The 19,200-nt window shown below is 36.0% G+C and overlaps 2 protein-coding genes across 3 annotated transcripts; one reads left to right on the forward strand and one right to left on the reverse strand.

Annotated features, from left to right (window-relative positions):
• Positions 1–48: 48 nt before the first annotated feature.
• Positions 49–1,269, reverse strand: LOC138402300 (uncharacterized). The gene is made up of 2 exons (XM_069498448.1): positions 1,194–1,269; positions 49–770 (listed from the first exon to the last, which is right to left on the reverse strand). The coding sequence occupies exons 1-2, from the start codon at positions 1,267–1,269 to the stop codon at positions 49–51; spliced, it is 798 nt and encodes a 265-aa protein (XP_069354549.1).
• A 1,674-nt stretch (positions 1,270–2,943) lies between these two features.
• SiaT (beta-galactoside-a-2,6-sialyltransferase) lies at positions 2,944–14,461 on the forward strand. Of its 2 annotated transcripts, none has more exons than XM_034968033.2 (5): positions 2,944–4,158; positions 8,714–8,811; positions 8,989–9,134; positions 9,593–9,723; positions 10,785–14,461. In XM_034968033.2, exons 1-5 carry the CDS (start codon positions 3,390–3,392, stop codon positions 11,024–11,026), a joined length of 1,386 nt encoding a protein of 461 aa, XP_034823924.1. In that variant the 5' UTR covers positions 2,944–3,389; the 3' UTR covers positions 11,027–14,461. The 2 variants fall into 2 exon arrangements, with proteins under 2 accessions (XP_034823924.1, XP_069354451.1); XM_069498350.1 differs by having other exon boundaries at positions 2,944–3,441.
• Positions 14,462–19,200: the final 4,739 nt, after the last annotated feature.

Genomic DNA, 19,200 nt, shown 5'->3' on the forward strand with positions numbered 1-19,200 from the left:
GTGCTGTCAGATGTTTAGGACACTCAATGTGTTACCAGTTATAACATATTATTTTTCTTCATCAGACGATAAAGAAGTATCACTGTCCTCAGATTCTGAGCTGCTGTCCATATTATCTCCAGCTACAATAGTCTCACTTAATGTGTCTACTATAAGTTCGTTATTTCTGTAACTTTCCTCAATTTCCCTTACTTCCATACACATTATTTTCCACTCTTCAGGGCCAATTGTATCAACTTTCTCTTTCACCAAATCAATAATTTTACTCACATTAAACTCTTTAGTTTTACTAGTTACATGAGTTTTGATTACAGCCCACACCATTTCAATGGGATTTAAATCTGGATGATGTGGGGGTATACGTAAGATGTCATGGCCATAATCTGTTAACATTTTGTCTAAAGCGAATTTTTTGAAACAATCCTTATTGTCATTTATAAGTTGGTACAGTTGAGGCTTATACATGTCAGTTGTATAATGAATTCCTTTCTGATCAAGCCAGGCTGTCATGTCAGATCTCTTCGCATTAGAGTTTGGTGCTGGGTCATATTCTTTATCATGAGGGGAAGCAGTATCGACTACTACAACTGATCTCGGTAGAAGATTTGGGATTAATTTGTGCTGAAGCCAATCAAAGTAAACATCATCACTTATATTGCTATAGTCATCATGTGATTCAGTTACCAGTAAAGCATTACGTATGAAACCAGCTTCAGAGCCAGCATGTATAGCAACCACACGCTGGCTCTTGGATGCTGCTTTTTGTTCCACTGTTCGTTCCAAATAAAGCTCATCACTATACACTATGTTTCTTCCTTGTTCACAATATAGTTTTAATTGAAGTAAATACTCAATTCTTTTTAACCTCATATTAGACTTTTCAATGAGTATTCTATTTTTGTCTTCCGTTCTTTTCCATCGAAAGCCCATGCCCTTTACGATTCTTCGAACACTGCCGGCAGCACCCTTGAAATTAAACTTGCTTTGCAACTGAGGTAGTAATTTGTTAACAGTAGGAAATTCATTATATGTTAAGTGGAAAGTATGAATAAATCTTTTGATTGCACCAAGTTCAGAATTATCAAATCCAGTAACTCTTTTTCTTTTAAGTCTTTTTTTGCCAGGAGTTTTGGTTATTTTACACATGTCATTAGCCTTTGCTTCTTTCACAATTCGGCGTACAGTCACAGTACTTGTTTGGGTAGCTTCAGCTGTTCGTTGTTGTATTTGTTTTACGTTATGGACGCCTTCCTCGGCTTCCTTTGCCATGTAGCAATGGACATAGTAGACTACGTTTCGTGCTTGTTTTCTAAGAACTTCACGCCGTAACATTTTAATTTTTTTTAGTACCTACCGTTAAGGATTTGGAGTGGGCTCTATAAAAATAAATTAGACTTCCGTCGGTCGGTCGGCTAGACACTTCCTTTATTTGTTAAGCCCTCAAGTCAGCTATTACCTTGGCTATTACTCTCTTGAATGTCTGAAAACAAGTACCTATTTATTCTGAGGCTGAAAATGAAAACCAAACCTTTGAGTGAAAACGTAGACTGGTAGACTGAGTAAAAAATCTTTGAAAACCACTTGAAAACAAAGTGCACATCACCAACAAGAAAAACAAAAATAAAGCCACAGACAAAGAGTATTGGTAGGTATGTAATCACTAAGGAGACTACCAAGCATAGATTATCTACTATAGCCCAATGACTATTGTGTTGTGTGTACTCATTGCTATAGCCACACGAGTAGGTACTATAGCTACCAAGATCCTTTATAGTCTGAGACCAAGATCTAAGATCAGAATCTGTGACCGAGATACCCTAATAATATCTCAGAACGAGGACTATTAGAAGTAGCCCTATTGTCAATTGTGTCACTTACTGTTAGAGTAAGATAGCTACATACATTTAAGCTCTTATTAGAACGTGACAAAATGATTATGTTTTGCCCTTATCACCGTGGCCACTTTTTTTTGTTTGCCAAAATGTATTTGTACTTGAGATTTTGGCAAACAACGTGAAGTGAGGTTATGTTGACTCAAGTATTGTAAATAAATAATTGATTCGTTTTGTTGTTTTTTGTTTTTGAAGCTATTGTACAATGGTGGGTTGCAGTATACTAGGCTACAATAGCCGAAGCTAAATAGTTAAATGGTTGTGGTTAAGCTTAATGATAGCACGAAAAATGGCTTTAAAAAATTTAATCGTGTATCCCCAGATTTGTTCGTGACGCATATTTCTGAATAGTACCAAGATGTGCTGTGAAAAGGTAATATACAGTACAATAGATAGACAGACAAATACACAGTCGCAATTATGATATTAAAGAATAACTTACGTACCTAGATTATTTTGTACTAAATATTATATCAAAAAATTTCAATTTTATTTTGTACTAGCTGATGCCCGCGACTTCGTCCGCGTAGAATTAGGTTTCTAAAAATCCCGTGGGAACTCTTTGATTTTCCGGGATAAAAAGTTGCTGGGCACGCCCTACGTATCATAATTCCAGCATAAGCAGGCATAAGGCCCGCCTCATTAATGAAAGCGCCTGCTCAGTGTAATAGCATCATTGGAAAGATGTTTTGCTATTTAATTTTACTTTTTACTTTATTAGTTTCAACTTTCAACTTTCAGGATTACTGATCTATCACTAGTCCATATTAAGTATATGCGAAAGTGTGTTTGTTGGTTTGTCCTTAACTCACGTCGCAACGGAGCAGTGGATTGACGTGATTTTTGCATGGGTATAGTTGAAGACCTGGTGAGTGACATAGGCTACTCTTTATCCCGGTATATCAAAGAGTTCAAAACCCTAATTCCACGCGAACGAAGTCGCGGGCATCAGCTAGTTCCAAATAACTTTTATTTCATACAATTAGTTGACTCGCCTCGCATGCGAGTCAGCGAGTTGTACCTAGGGTTTAATCTATATAGCTACTGTAGGTAGGGCCGTCTTAAGTCTTAACCATGCAAGGATCTTTCGAGCCGTTTAATACGACGAACACCAAAGCTTAATTTTTGCATATTGCAGATAAGTAGATAATAATAACATGATAATAATAGGTTCGCCACTAATCACCATGCCACCGAAGAGTTGACACTACTGAAGAAGAATCAAAGAATGGGAGTTACAATGGTTTGCGCACGCGTACTCTGAACTTTGGCTGCAATACGGCCAACAGCTGATCCTATTCCATCCATTGACTTACGTTAGATTGCGTACCACGTTTAATGGTTCCATGGTTGTGATATTAGTAGTTTAATCTGTAGTATAAGTGCCTAGTGTTTGTATTTCTTACAAAAGGGAACTAGCTAATTTTTACTGATTACATAAATATATTGTGATAGATTGAAAACCCAAAATAAATCACAATTCCTTATACAACAGAAATGAAAGCCGCCGCGATGTCTGTCTGGATTTTCATCAACCTTCTATGTTTTGGTATGTGTGGTTATTTGTACTTAATATGGTCTCAGTACTGGATGAGCATAGAAAAACAAAGACTATTCAGCAAGTCCCACAATCCTCCCTCAAAAAGCATCGCTGGGATAAGTTTTCAAGAGACGTTTTCGAAAAATGTCCATTCAGTGATAAATATTTCGGTGTTAAAATTTGATACCGTGCGTAAAAGTAGAAGATCGGTCGTCGCTTTCAAAACTGGTCATCAGCAGGGGCACAACCAGTCATCAGGAAGGCAAGGTCGCCCATCCAATAATATAGTGGTTAGAAGTCGCGGCAGCCCGAGGTTTCCCAATATTCATAAACAAATATTAGAATTCGATAGCGAAAAATACGTATGCGGCGATTATACTACGCAAGAATGTAAATTAAAATCGAATGAGTTCAAAGAGCTGGTTTTGAAAGAATTTCATCGTGTTTTGATGAGTGAAAGCAAAGTGTTTACGTCTGGCTTGGTCTCACAGAACTCGTACGATGTCAAATACGAAAGGGGGTCCACGAAGTACGAAAGTAGAGAAGACTTATTGTGCGCACTTGGAAGAGTGTTGGTAAGAACTGTTACAGCACAGGATGAGCCTCTCGCAAGTTTGGGATACCACATCCCAAATTCACCGTTGCAAGAAGGCCGTGTGTTTAACACTTGTGCCGTAGTAACTAGTGCTGGTGCCCTACTTGGATCTCGTCTAGGAGAATTTATAGGTACGTATTTTATTGGGCCAAAACAAACATATATCCAATCTGTTTACAATAAAACTGTAACTAGACAATTTCTGAACGTATTACAAAATTTCAAAATTTTAATCAGAGGTAGAATAATAATTATTATCGGTATGGTATGAGCCTATACCTAAACTGCTTTTGGTTAGTGCTGGATTTTTTTTAGAATTAAGGTTTGGTCAGGAATTAACTGTCTTGGAAGCAGGTAGATACTAAAACACCACACACACAAAAAGAGTGATGTTAGCCATTGAATTGCGTAGATTATAAGGATTGCTAGTGCCTACGATATGGCAGGTGATCGACCGGTATTGTGCAGCTATCGCATCGGATCTTTGCTTTGTATGAGTAGGTACGCATTGTAATGCACAGGCGACACTCTTCGGCGAACGACCCAAATCGTATGCGAATTGTTGTTCACGGGACTTCACTTGTTTACTCACGGCTACAAGTCACGACAGACAACTAGGTACCTACCTAGTCACTTTATAATTTGCCGCCTATTCGACAAATTGCGGTTATAAATTGTATGAATCAACAAATACTTAGGTTAAAGTTAAAAGCTAACGTTAGATACTACCTACTATATCACAAACATAAAGTTTAAAAATAAGCATAATAATTGCAATGTAAAGGCAAAGACGTTTTACCTAAATATCATCATCATCATCAACCCATAAACGTCCACTGCTGGAGGGACGTCCACACGCCACGGTATTGCGCCGCCTGAATCCAGCGGCTCACAGTGACTTGTCTGATATCGTCCGTCCACCTAGTGGAGATCTTCCAATGCTGCTCCTTCCGGTGCGAGGTTGCCATTCCAGCATCTTGAGACCGACCAACTTGAACATGAAAGTCTTTGCAAGTGTGCAAAAAGACATACTTTTTCACCGAATTGAGTAGGTGTAAGCAAATAATTAAGCTTTTGGTTCCTTGTTAATTATCTACCTTAACTTACCATATCGGCATCCCATAGACCCATTTTGGCCATTTAAAACGTGCGAGCGCTTTTATACAGGTCTATAACATTATGGCGATTATACCTACCATGTAAATGTTTTATTATGCATTGATCAGTTGATTTATTCATGATGGAGGCAATCTAAACTTGCAGAAATGCGCGTCGTCTCTGATATGCTGATATGGGACGAGCAGCTGAATGTGTTGTGTCGCTGGCGCCGGTACTGGCGCCTATATTCCGTATCAGAAATACTTACCTTTGTATGTGTACTGTGTAGTGTAGTGTGCATGTTTCCAAGGAAAAGGAGGTGAAACTTAAATCAAATAACTATCATTTAGTAAATCGGTACTTCGCAAACTTGGTTTGGTTTTTAGGGATCCGTACCTCAAAAGGAAAAAAAGGAACCCTTATAGGATCACTAATTCGTTGTTTATCTGTCTGTCATGTCTGACAAGAAAAACTTGTAGGGTTTTTTAGGGAAAAAACCCTATAAGTTTTTCTACTATGTAGATAGTGTAAAAACGATGTGTTATCCACAAATTACAATAAAAATAAGGAGAACAAATGAAGAAATCTCATTTATATAAAGGCAATTTTAAAATGGTGATGGTCTACCTACTTAGGTATTTAACTCCTACCTAAATACTGAGGGGTTGCATAAGCAGTGATCTGCCTCCTATTCGGGGGTCCGGGATTTATCTCCAAATCTCCGGGGCTCCAAATTAATCAATTAATTCACTTGCTTTAACGGCGAAGGAAAACATCGTGTGGACATCTGCATGCCTGAGAGTTCTTCATAATGTTCTCAATCAAAGGTGTGTGAACTCTGCCAATCAACACTTAGCCAGCGTGGTGGACTACGATCTAAACTCTAAAGCCTTTTCATTCTGAGAAGAGGCCTGTGTTGCGTTTTTGTTGCTTTGTTGTTGTTGGCTGGCGATGGGATGATGATGATGATGGAACCTGAGGTATGATGGAGTACTATTAAAAACAACAAGCTTTCAGAGGGAACTAAAGTGAGGGAACTCTCGGTTTGATCTTGAATCAACGATAATAATAATAATGTCAAATATTAGGCTATGGTCTAAAGTCTATAAAATCTTAAAATCTCGCCCAATGAGCATAGGCAGATGGATGTAGGTATTGTTTTTAAAGCGTTTACTATTCCTATGACATGAACCAGATTAGATGTAGATTTCTAAATATGAGGACAATCGCATAGGTAGGTATATGGTACGATTGAAAGTCCTAAGCATGAAAATAATATTAAAATCGTTGATTCATTACCACTAATCACTTTGTTTTAAAATATTTGCGGTGCCGCTTTTCCTAAATTCACTTTTAGTTACTTTCCCTAATTACACTGCCTTTACGTACTTATGTAGTTACTTTTCCTCATATATTTGGAAGTGCCTGATTCATTCTGACATTGTTAAATTCGAATTCATATAAGTTTATTTCCCGTAGGACAACTTATTCTACGTCATGACTCATGACTCATGACTACTGACTACCTACCACTGGTTCAGAAAGCAGATTCTACGAGAAGAAACTACGTATATAAAGTTATAAAAATGAACATAGCTTGTACCTTGCTAAATTAATATGACAAGCTGTTTTTAGGGTTCCGCACCTCAAAAGGACAAAAGGAATCCTTATAGGATCACTTTATTGTCTGTCTGTCAGTCTGTCCGTCGTCCCTGTCATGAAAACCTATAGGGTACTTCCTGTTGACCTCGAATAATGAAATTTTGCAGCTAGGCAAGGTGTTATAGCAAAAGCATGGATGGATGGTTAATAGGGCTGCGTTTTTATCTTTTGGGTATGGAACCCTAAGTGTGACACGATTCAGTGTGACTCGTTGAGAACCCATCCTAAAAAGGACCTCGACATAATATTTTTTTTTTGTTTTCCGAAATTAGAAAACTATTTCGGTGTTTCCTTTAGTTAGTGTTCTTTCCTTTTACACTATTTTTGTTTGCAGGGCTTTTCCTAATTTATCAATGTCCTCATTGAATTCAATTGAATTTATTTTACGTATATAACCCGTACCTAACGCGTATATTTTCATTGACCGCAGTGAAAATCGTAAGCGCTGATTCACTAGGCAAATTATAATATTTATACGATTTGTTAGTCATTTGTAAATATCTTTCTTTTGTTGAAATTTCCGTAAGCTCTATTAGATTTTTCATTTGCATACATTTGTACATCTAAACTCGGAGAAGGTTTAAAATATGGTTAGGATTTTCTTAGACAAAATAAAAGTCGTGTATCGCCGCCAGTTCAACTACTTGAAGATTAGGTAGAGGTACTTCTTGGTCGTGCAAAATATTCTTACAAATATGCATGGTCTTTCTTTTACTTAAGTACAGAAAAAGCTCCAAGGTCTTCATATTGTCCAAAGCAAGCTTTTATTAGTTATCGTAATAAGTGTAATAAAATTAAAAAACGTTTTAAAAGTTAAAGCTTTTTTAATTGTTCCAAAAATGGTTGACTACAGCTGCTTACAGAAGACTAAGTAGATGTTAATTGTCGATGTCCATCTGGAAAGTGAAAATAATATAATAATTGTTACTGAGAAACATTACAAAACGTAAAGTCTCAACACACGATGTAGGTGTAGTAGGTACGAACAAATAAACGTGTCAATGCACGGAACTGCACCACATGCATTATTGAATAGTTGACGTTATTATTGTAAGAACCTTTATATTAAATTAATTTTTATTACCGCTACGTTTTTATATACGCACGTGTAACAATTGCGTAATATTTAATGGTAGGTAAAAGTACTAAATAATAATATTGTTAATCGTAGATAAATCGATTTATTTTTTGACGTACCTACTTAATTTGCTTTTACTGGATAATTATTGTATTTTAAACCATTTATATTAACCTGGATGAAGCCCGCGAATTTGTCCGCATGGGTTTAGGTTTTTAAAATTCCCATGGGAACTCTTTGATTTTCCGTCATATAAAGTAGCCTATGTAATCTAACTCTGTACCATCAAAATTGGTTAAACAGTTGGGTTGTAAAAAGCTAGCAGACAGACAGACACTTTAGACAGACAGACACACTTTCGAATTTATAATTTTAAGTATAGAGTATGGATATCTGAAATTATACAACTTTCCCCATACTCTTTAACCTTTTATGTAATTCATAGCTTAATCTGTGTAATGAAAATACAATTAATAAATTAAGCCATCCATACTTCCGTACTAATATTATAAGTGCAAAAGTGTGTCTGTCTGTTTGCTAGCTTTCATGGCCTACCCGCTTAACCTGCAATTTTGTACAGAGATAGCTTGCATCTCAGCGACGGACATAGCCTACTTTTTGTCCCGGATAATCAAAGAACAGCACGGAATTTTTAATGGCCCATCCGTTAAACCGATTTTGACCAAATTTGGTACAAAGAGCTTGCATCTCGTGAAGGAGCATGTGCTACTTTTTATCTCTCGGGCATACCTAAGCTAGTATTTGAACAAATTCCAATACTTAAATAGGTAACTATATAAAAGGTTTATATTTGTATAATAATAAAATTATAACCAGGTATTTTCCAGATTCTCATGACATGGTGTTGAGATTTAACAACGCACCGACTGAAAACTATACAGATGATGTCGGTTCTAAAACTACTTTTCGAGTACTGAACTCGCAGGTAATTATTATTTCCACTCCTAGTAATAAATTGATACTTAAGTCAAAAGAACTTCGAATGGCGACTTTAATTTAAGTCGTTAATTAGCAATACGATCGCTAAGATTAATTATATTTCAAAAGATTTTTATTTTCCTTTGATCTGATTTTTCACATAGGAATATTATTTTATTTTTAGGTAGTCACTAAACCAGAGTTTAACTTTTTAGAAGATTCTTTGTACAAGAATATTTCAATACTGATATGGGATCCTGCAAATTATTCGTCCACTTTAGAAGAATGGTATCTTCACCCCGATTTTCCAGTATTTTCCATCTATAAGAGGTAATTTTGGACTTTGCGTGGATTTAGGTTTCCTTCCTACCTACTCCGTAATTTTCCTGTTTAAAAAGTAGCTTTCCAACTCTATATTTGATCCATTGCAGTTTGCGGTGAAATTGAAGGAAAACGAATAAATGAACACACCTTTTCATTTATAATAGTAAGTATAGGATTAAGTAGGTCCACGACTTCATCCGCATGCGTGTAGGTTTTTGAAAATCCAGTGGGAACTCTTTGGTTTTCCGGGACAAAGTAGTCTAGTAAGTGAAGTAGTATGGCTATGTTTGTTTTCGGGATGCAAGCTACTTCTGTACATTTTGTCAAAATCGGTTACACGAAGACAGACACAAATGGACGGACAGATAGACGGACGGATGGATGGATGGACGGATAGACGGATAGAATGTCGGACGAACTAACTTGTAAGGCTGGCTTCAAATAAAAGCTATTTGTATTTGTAGATTACTTGAGCGTCGTGGTACGGCAGATGTTCATCTCCTTAACCCTCGTGTTCTGTGGGATTTGTGGGAAGTTCTTCAGGATTCATCAGCTTATCGTTTAAGGAGAAATCCTCCATCTTCGGGATTCATTGGTATTGTTCTATGATCATCATATTTATTTATTACTTTGATTATAGTAGGTAAGCTTGTGTGTGTAGGTACCTACTGTGTACACTGTACAGTGCCGGTCCAAGGCTACTTTTAGAATGGAGCCAGATCTAACTATGGCACTTTCCCTAATAATATATTAAATATGAAACCGACTTCACGTTGGTGCACGTAGCACGGACTGCATGGAAGATTTTTCACAATATCTTGAGTTTCTGTCCAATTGCAGATCATGATTTTCTGAGGCCCGATAACCTGATCTGGATGCTTCTCATTGACACTACCAAAGAAATGCAGTTTTTTTACTGTGATTATCATTGAAGAACTTTGCCCTTCATTATAAAACGCCCTATAAAAATAGATTTTATTACATATTATTATAGATATTAGTCTATTTTATTAGTATATTGGTATTATACATATTATTTAATACATGTATTAGTGGTTTATGTATTAGTATGTATCAGTTATTTGAATGTATGTTTATTAGTATATTACACACCACCTGCAGTCTAATTTTCCTTATACTTTCCAATCTTTAAGGTTGCCTGGTAGAGATCGCTAATTAGCGATAAGGCCGCCTTTTGTATCTTCCTTCTGTCTGTGTTTTTTATTCTTTAATGTAATCCTTCTTGTGGTTGTGCAAATAAAGTGTATTTATTATTATTATTATTATTTTATTAAAGTAAACACAAATTAAGTTATCAGTAAATCAGTAGGTATTTTAAGTGCGAGCGACGAGAACTCAAATTGCCACTTCTACACGTACTCGTAGCCATAGCTACACGAGCTACACTTTCCTTTACTAGTGCTACGAGTACGAACTACGAGTGTCTCTTTTAGCCACAGCCCGGACTGAAGCGGTGCCCGGCACCAACGTCTGAAATTGTGTTCCTGTCTCTAGGTACTATAAAATCGTGTCAGATAAGCAGTATCTATACAATATATTATTACCTATAGTTAGTATACTTCATTCTAAAAAATATCTTTTTAAACATGAACAAACTGGCTTCTAATAATAATATTTTTTCTTATCTACATCCAGGGCTATGGTTCGCGATACACCGATGTAAGCGTGTTCGTGTCTTCGAATACGTGCCTTCAGTGCGCGCTACGCGAAGGTGTCACTACCATGCAACGGGCGATGACGTTGGCTGCACGCTCGGCGCATGGCACCCCCTTGCACAAGAAAAGGCACTCGCCCACCGGATGAGTGACAACTCTGACCTCGATATCTTTCAGCGTGGTTTTATTGATGTAACCGGACTTAGATCATTACAATGTTAGAAAATAATATAGATGCTATAGTCAAAACATTCTTATCCGGTCACAACTATATAGGCTTCGTAGGCTTGCTTCTTTTAGGACCTCCTTGCAACAAAAATTCTGTCAAAATACTGAATATGACTGACAAATCTGGCTTTCGAAGATGCAGTAAAACATAAGGGTACTTTATTTAAATTGCTGATTAAAAGGAATTGATTGTTGTAAATAAGGCGTAGAGGTATACGATTTTCATGAATATGCGCTAGAAATTTTTATAACGATTTTTTACTTCATGTATTAAATTATTTAGCTGTACATAGCCGTCCTCGTCCTTAGGTGCAATAACTTTCTATGAAGTGGATTACCTACTGGTTAAAGAGATACCTTCCTACTGGGTGTATATCATTCTACTAGCTTATGCTCGCGATTTCGTCCGCGTGGACTACACAAATTTCAAACCCCTATTTCACCCCCTTAAGGGTCGAATTTTCAAAAATCCTTTTTTAGCGGATGCCTATGTCATAATAGCTATCTGCATGCCTTTAGTATGTATTTTGAGCTGCGTGTTGATATATATATCAATCAGTCAGTCAGTCAGCTTTTCCTTTATTTATGCCTCTTGTTCGTCCCATGAAACTCCAACCTAAAAAGTTTTCAGCTAGGTTTTACTAATATTACTGTTCTGTTTTAACTATCTTGAACTGATCTGAGTGGTTTTTATAAGACATAATAATATACAGAGCTTAAACTCGCGTTTATATCTGATGCCAGACTAGTTTCTACTATTATGTACTTACTAGTTTCTTATAATAAACTAGATATAGGTAGGTAGTCCTAGCCCGTAGTCAGCATAGAAATACAGAGATGGTAGTCGGCCTATATAATATAGGTAGGTACTGATAAAAAATCATCAATGTTGAAATTATTTACTAGGTATCACAATTATTAAGAGAACCACTCGCGACTGTTTAAACTTTATCTTATGTTATTTTTATTATATTAAAGGCAAACGTAGCAAAAAAGCTTTGGTAGTAAAAACGACTAGATTTTCTACACCTAGTATTATATACACCTAGATATAAAATAGAATTAGGTAGGTATATCAAGTTTAGTAAATATATTAAATGTTTTATTTGTGTAGCCTTAGATTGTGCGAATATCTGTTTACATCTTCAGTGAACGTGCAAGAAAACAAAGGGGCGCAGCGCTGTTCACCTGTGATGGATGCATAATTCGATTCTCATCTAAAATCTGAAAGTATATTATCTATCAACCATCCAATGCCAGAGTGAACTATTAAGGCTGCGATTTCTATTTAGACTAATACCTAGAATAACTAGATAATATTAATTATTTATAAACTGTGGTCGTGACGATTTTACCTAAAATTGTTGACAATAATACATTATGATAATTGAGAAATAAAGGCCTAGAATTACGCTCAGAAAAAACCGAATTCAGTATATTTACACATACTAAGTAACTAACCTAACTCTAAGTTAGGTTCATCTAGGAATGTTTTATTGCTCATACGAAAATTGTAATTCCATTGTGATCCTGTTATCAATACTTATAATCAATACTTATAATAAAACTGTAACAGGTCAAATTCTGTACATTGAAGATATTTTGATATTTTGATATTTTGATTTTTTTCGAGGGCACTCTATAATCGATACTGAACCCAAAACTGTATTTTTTTTCATTTTTGTCTGTCTGTCTGTCTTTCTATCTGTCTGTCTGTCTGTCTGTCTGTCTGTATCACGGCCGCGCATCACGCTGAAACTACTGAATGGATTCCAATGAAACTTGGTACGATTTGAGGTCATACTATGAGGAAGAATATAGGATACTTTTATCCCGAAATTCAGCATGGTTCCCGTAGGAGAGGGGATGAAAGTTAAAATGTATACTGAGTTGTAATTCATTAACGTGTAGTCCGATTTCATTCATTCTTTTTTTGTTAGTAAGGGGATATTTTAAAGATTTTTCCGTAAATATTTCAAGGTCATCGGTTTTTAACCGACTGTCAAAAAGGAGGTGGTTCTTTTTTCTACATCGATTTTTCGAGGTTTCTGGACAGATTTGCAATTTTTTTTTAAATCAACAAAAAACGTTTCGTGGTGGTCACATAAAAAAATCTGGATTCAACTCCTTAATCCTGATGCTGCAGGGTTACTGCCCGCCTGAGTTATCAAGATTCAGGAAGTGTTCATAGTGAATTCATATTGTAGGTACCAAGCAACGACTTTATTCTCAGACTTCAAGTCCCAACTCCTCAACCCTGATGATGTAGGGTACAGCACTCCTAAACTATAATGTTTCAGTAACTGCGGATGATGCAAAATTAATTTAGGTACCAAGCATAGGCTACATCATTGAACTTCGGATCCTAACTCCTCAATCCTGATGCTGCAAAGTACTAAAGTCTTAAATCGTGGGGATTTTAGAATTTCTGATAGTGAATTGATATTTTAGGTATCAAGCAACGGCTTCACGATGACACTCCCAGTCCGAAATACTCCACCCGAGCGAAGCCGGGGCGGGTCAGCTAGTACTAATATAAAACTATACTTCTACTTCGAAAAAAACTGTAATTGGATTATTTACGTAAGTACTTATGTAATATTACCTACATAATTATATACCTACATGACTACTTTTTAACTAGGTACCTACCTACCATAAAAATTTGAGGCGCGATTACCCTCAGCAAAGGTTTACTGCGTGGTTTAAAATATTAGGAAATTGGATTTGTTTACAATAGGTCTTGTTTAACAAAGTTAATACATTTTTTTTGTCTTGAAAATGTGAATTCATGTGAAGACATACTGTACTTACGCTACGAAGAATAACGCAACGGCATGGCAACACCGCACACGTTCCCATATTGTTATGTACGCCAACAATATTTTGACCAATTTATTGCTATTTTATGGATTATTCTTTAATCTGCATAAACGTAATACGTACTTAACTACCTTAACTATCTAATGCAGATTTTTATGGTTATTTAAATTTAGTGGTGTACCTACGGATTGAAAATTTGAATTGGTGGAAGCATTAGTCAGTAGCGATATAGAGCTCAAAACAGGTTTTTCTTAATATTGTACCTAATGTTAAAAAATTCATCGATGTGTAAGTACTTACCTTCCTATGTATAATACTATGACATTGTATCTGCCTAATTTACTTTCTTTAATTTTATTTGTTATTAAATTTATTAATTTTAAGTTATGAAATTTAATTTCATTAGTTTAAATCTAGAGTAGAAATTATAGAATTAAATTATAATATTTTTATTTTGTTATCTATCGCTAAAAGTGGCAATTTTACGGCGGATCTTGTCAACAGCAAAACTTACAGTAAAATCTTAGTCTTCCTTAAAATCGAAGGTGCTTGATGCTAAACCACACAATGATATATTTCATCTTAATACATTACTTAGCTACATTACTTACTGTTTTATTTAATGAGTATCCACACGTGAGCTTTTACCGATCACGATGTCGCTGGCAGTGCCTCGCTGTGATCATGATTGATGGTAGTTGGGCCGCCTACCATGGGATACCATGAGTTAACATCGTCTATCAGGTACAACCTCAAACAGCATGGAAGCGCGATCATCGCTGGGTCTTGGATATATGCGTATCGTAAGTGGTAAGTACAGAGTACAGACGTGCTTTGTGGAAAATACATGATTTATACAGCGTCCATATCTGAGGTCGCTCCATCAATCAGATGGGCAGATGAAACCAGCTAAATGACAGTGACGTGTGACTAAAATTAGGGTCCAAACTCAGGTAGGTATGCGAAATTTCCAATAAGATAGAATATTACTTGATTGTAATCGTTGAAAAGTTCAACTAAGTATGAACCCACCCTTACATCGAAATTAATAATCATCAATAGAGATGGGCCGACTATAGTATTTGCCACTCAGTCGGCCGACTAGTCGGCAATGCACCAAATTTGTACCAAACGAACTAACAAACAGAGAGACAAGAAAGTCATCCAGTTCCAATCTATGTTTAATATTTCAGGCCTGTAGCTCATCGGGAAGTTAGTTTGAAATCGATTGTAAAACTTTTACCAAATAGACGAACAGGCAAATATCTAACAAACACAGAGACAAGATAGCGAGTTAATATTGCAATGTCATCCAATTTCAATCTATGTTTAAAATTTCAAGCCGCTACATTGTTGGGAATCGATTGCAAAATTTGTAGCAAACAAATCAACAAACAAACAGACCGACAAAAAAACGAGTTAATAAAAACGTGTTAATACAAATTGAATACAAACAAGTAGGTACGTAGGTATAAAATGGTTTTTTTTTTCAAGCGCCGATTACAATCGGCATATTTTGCCAATTAGTCGCCGACTAAAAAAGATGCCGAATCTTATTAGCTTTTCCATCTAGTTGGCCCATTTCCAGTTAGTAATCATTCTTATATTGCAAGCAAAAATTAGTTGATATGATTAAAAATAAGTATAAAATTAAGACTATGACTATGATATATTAAGAGAAGTATAGAGTATGACTAAAATTAAGTATAAAAGCTTAGAACATCAGGAACAAACATTTGGTTGTTACTTTATGAGATTCGAGTAAGGCCATGTCGGCCATGAGATGCCCTTGCCGTATCTTATATTTTTAGCGATTTGAGGTAGCGCGGTCCGCGGGTGCTCTCGGAATACTGATGGGTGCTGAGGTGTACCTAACTGATTAGTAATTCACTATGTGCGTACGGAATTAGCGACATCCGACTGCGTAGCCCTGATAAAGGCACGTTTTTACTACATCATAATAAGTACATGCAAAAAAATTAAAGGCTTATTTTCAATGGTTAAAGGTGCTGATAAACTTGAGCATTCACTTGTAATGAGCATTCGCAAGAATTCACACAAAAATACGAGAACATTTTAGTGAGCATTCTATCGAACATTCTGGCGAGCATTCTAGCGAGCACACGCGACCGTCAAGTTTGACATTTTCATGAAGAATAGACGAGCATTCGCTAGAATGCTCAAAATGTTCGTAGCAATATTTGGTTCTATGCTTGGCTCGGCTCGTTGTTCAGTTCAGACAAAAATAAAAACGACGAATGCTCGATGTTCTGTTACAAGTGAATGCTCAATTTTATCAGCACCTTAATATTGCAAGCTTTCGACGGACTGTTCGAGTTCCTATTAAATCTTAACTCCGAGTTGCTTAAGTATTCCAAAATGGAATATTATGTAAATAGGTTTATTGACGGTGACTGACTAGATTTCATCACTGATTTATTATCGCTTGAGCCGTGAAATAATACGGGCATTAATAGCTTTGAAATCGATTAGAATCATACTTACTTGGCGGTAACTGAGGTATGATTTAAAAAGAGATATATCTATTAGGTCTGTAAGGAAATAAATACTATATTAAAGTGGTGGAACTAAAAATTTGCAAACAGTCCATAGTTACATACAAAAAAATCTTAGGTATATCATTTTTGCGGAACCGCACCTTAAATCGTACGCAACGTAGATATATAGCACGATTATGAAGTTCCTACTTAGACCGTGCCCTTAATTTGTAAATTTTAAGACGTATTAAATTTTCACACGTTTATATTATATATTCAGAACACAATACGTTATGTTCTTTAACTGCTAATTACTTGAAACCGTAATGATAGCGGAACCGGAGGTTTTTCCTTGTGGACTTTGTTTTGTTTCAGAGTTCGGATGAATGAGGTCAACGTCTTATGATTTTATAGAAAATGAGGGTATAAAGTTTTACGGCAATGAACTACCTATCTGATTTCGGATACATACCTACTAGTAAATGATCGGATATATTACAGTAAAATAGTAGGTAAAATCCGCCACTGGTCGAAATAACTTCTTTAAATAAAGTCTATTTATTCTACTTGAAAGACAACGAAAAGGCAGTGGGGGCGATTTGTACGCTTTTATAGCAGCAAGGACTCTCTCCATCAAGCTGGGTCAACATTAAACAATTTTGAATTCGTTGTGATTTGGTTTTAGAATAATGTTCTTTTTAAGTTTTTACTATAGAAACTACACTTTTCACTACGTTAGTTGCATAAAACGTCATTCCTACCCTATGTACATAGAGACTTGAGTCAATATATTATAACCTCTAAGGAACCTAGGTAGTACCTAGCTTATGGTATGAAAATCGCACCACTATAGGTACCCTCTTCAATTCAGCGATGAATTTGGAATTTGGATGTATTTTCAAGTAAATAATGTGTGAAATTAAAATATAATTAATTCTGTAAATAAGGAAGCGTTGGACAACTGCCTAGCTTACCTACGTCTGGCTGTAGTCCAACGATAGGATAGATTATAGATAAAAATGTAAGATAAAACATCTGTATTTATTATTTATGAGATCTTTTAAAGATCAAACAAAGGTACTTATAGCAATTTGCATATTTAACCTTTACTCTATCTACTTAACACTTGTCAACTTCTCCTGGCTTCCCGAGATACACTATATACCTATAGGTACTATTTTTATATTCATAATAATAGGCGCTTGAGTACAATCATGCTTGGAAAAGCAATGATGAGGTCTAGATTGGAGCGCGCTTGCCTAGAAGATGCCTATTTACTCATGTTTTGAAGGTATTGAGGTTATACGTCTTGGAGGGAGTTGGCAAATACAAATATCTTGGGTCATGGCTAATAGCTACTCGTGGAAAAGTGACACTGACATGCGGGTTCGTATTGAAATAACTCGCACATCTTTTATGAAGATGAAGAAAGTTCTTTGTCGTCGCCAACGTTCTCTAACTCCGTATCAGACGCCTGCGATGCTACATTTGGCCCGTAGTTCTATCTGGTTGTGAGGCATGGACCCTAGTAGAGGACTGGCGGAAGAAGATCGAAGCCTTCAAATGTGTACGTATCGCAGGATGCTCCGCATAAGCTGGACGGCTTAGGTGTCCAACGCACACCAGCGGTTCTACCTATTTTAAAAATTCCGAAATTAAATCTAAAATAAAATCAAAATTTAGTGTTATAGGTATCTTATGCTACGTCTGTGACTACATTTCGATACATACTTAGTGCCTTGTTATTCGTAGTTAGTAAAATAATAATAGGTAGGTACTGTGTAATAAATTACCATAGGTTACAAGTAAACGGAAAAAAATAAGAAAGATAGTAAACAATAATTTATTTTATACACGTGTATCGTAAGACAGCGGGAGTTGCGGAAGTTATATTAATGGACAATCGAAGGTAATACTTGGGATGCCAATAGTTATACACGGTTTACATTCGACGCCATACCGTTGCATTTCGCTAAAATTGGCTGTTCATGACAGATTTCGTTTCATTACGGAACCCTAAAATTAAGTTAAAATATTTCTATTTCTTCGGCTCAGTGGCATATTCGTCTTAGTTTTTGGAAGAGGGAATCAGACGCCATCTCTCTGTAACTTGTAACTTTTATTGTAAGTAGGTACCTTAAGTTCTACAAAATTTTCAGTAGAATTATCAGAAATTCACCTAGGGCCTTTCGGTTTCCGTACCAACACGTGCTTTCGTGATTCCTTTCGTCAAAGGTTGCCTGGAAGAGATCGCTTTAGCGATAAGGCCGCCTTTGTATACTACAGCTATTAGATTAAGATCCTTGTATGTTTTTTGATATGTTTACTTTGTATCGTGTGCAATAAAGCATAAATAAATAAACAAAATCAGTAATCTACTCTGTCTCTACCGATATCTATACTATCCATGAACCAAAAAAAATGCATTCGGTAGGTTTAAAGCAAGTTTTCCCAAATCGAGTAATATCGTCGGTACATTTATGTAAATTGAAATAGTACCTACTAGGTAGGTAGGTACATACCTACTATTTCGGATTTTCATACTATTTCAGAAATAATGACATAGGTATAGATAGATTTCCCTTTCGAGTAGCAAGAACAGCTGTTGTATGTAACTTACAATATATTAGCCTTTTCTACGTCTTTTAAAATTAGCTGAATGTAAACCTTGCATATACTTCGTGTGGCCGAGAGTAGAATACATTCAATATACCTAGCGATGATAGGTGATATTTACATAAAAACAATGAAGTAGATAAGTAGGTACAATGGCGGCAACAAACATTTTTCATTTCCTTGCCTATGGAAAGTGACTAACTCCTAACTACTGCTTAAGCGTCCAAGATT

This window comes from Maniola hyperantus, chromosome 4 (genome assembly GCF_902806685.2).
Source record: "Maniola hyperantus chromosome 4, iAphHyp1.2, whole genome shotgun sequence".
Taxonomy (NCBI): Eukaryota; Metazoa; Arthropoda; class Insecta; order Lepidoptera; family Nymphalidae; genus Maniola; species Maniola hyperantus.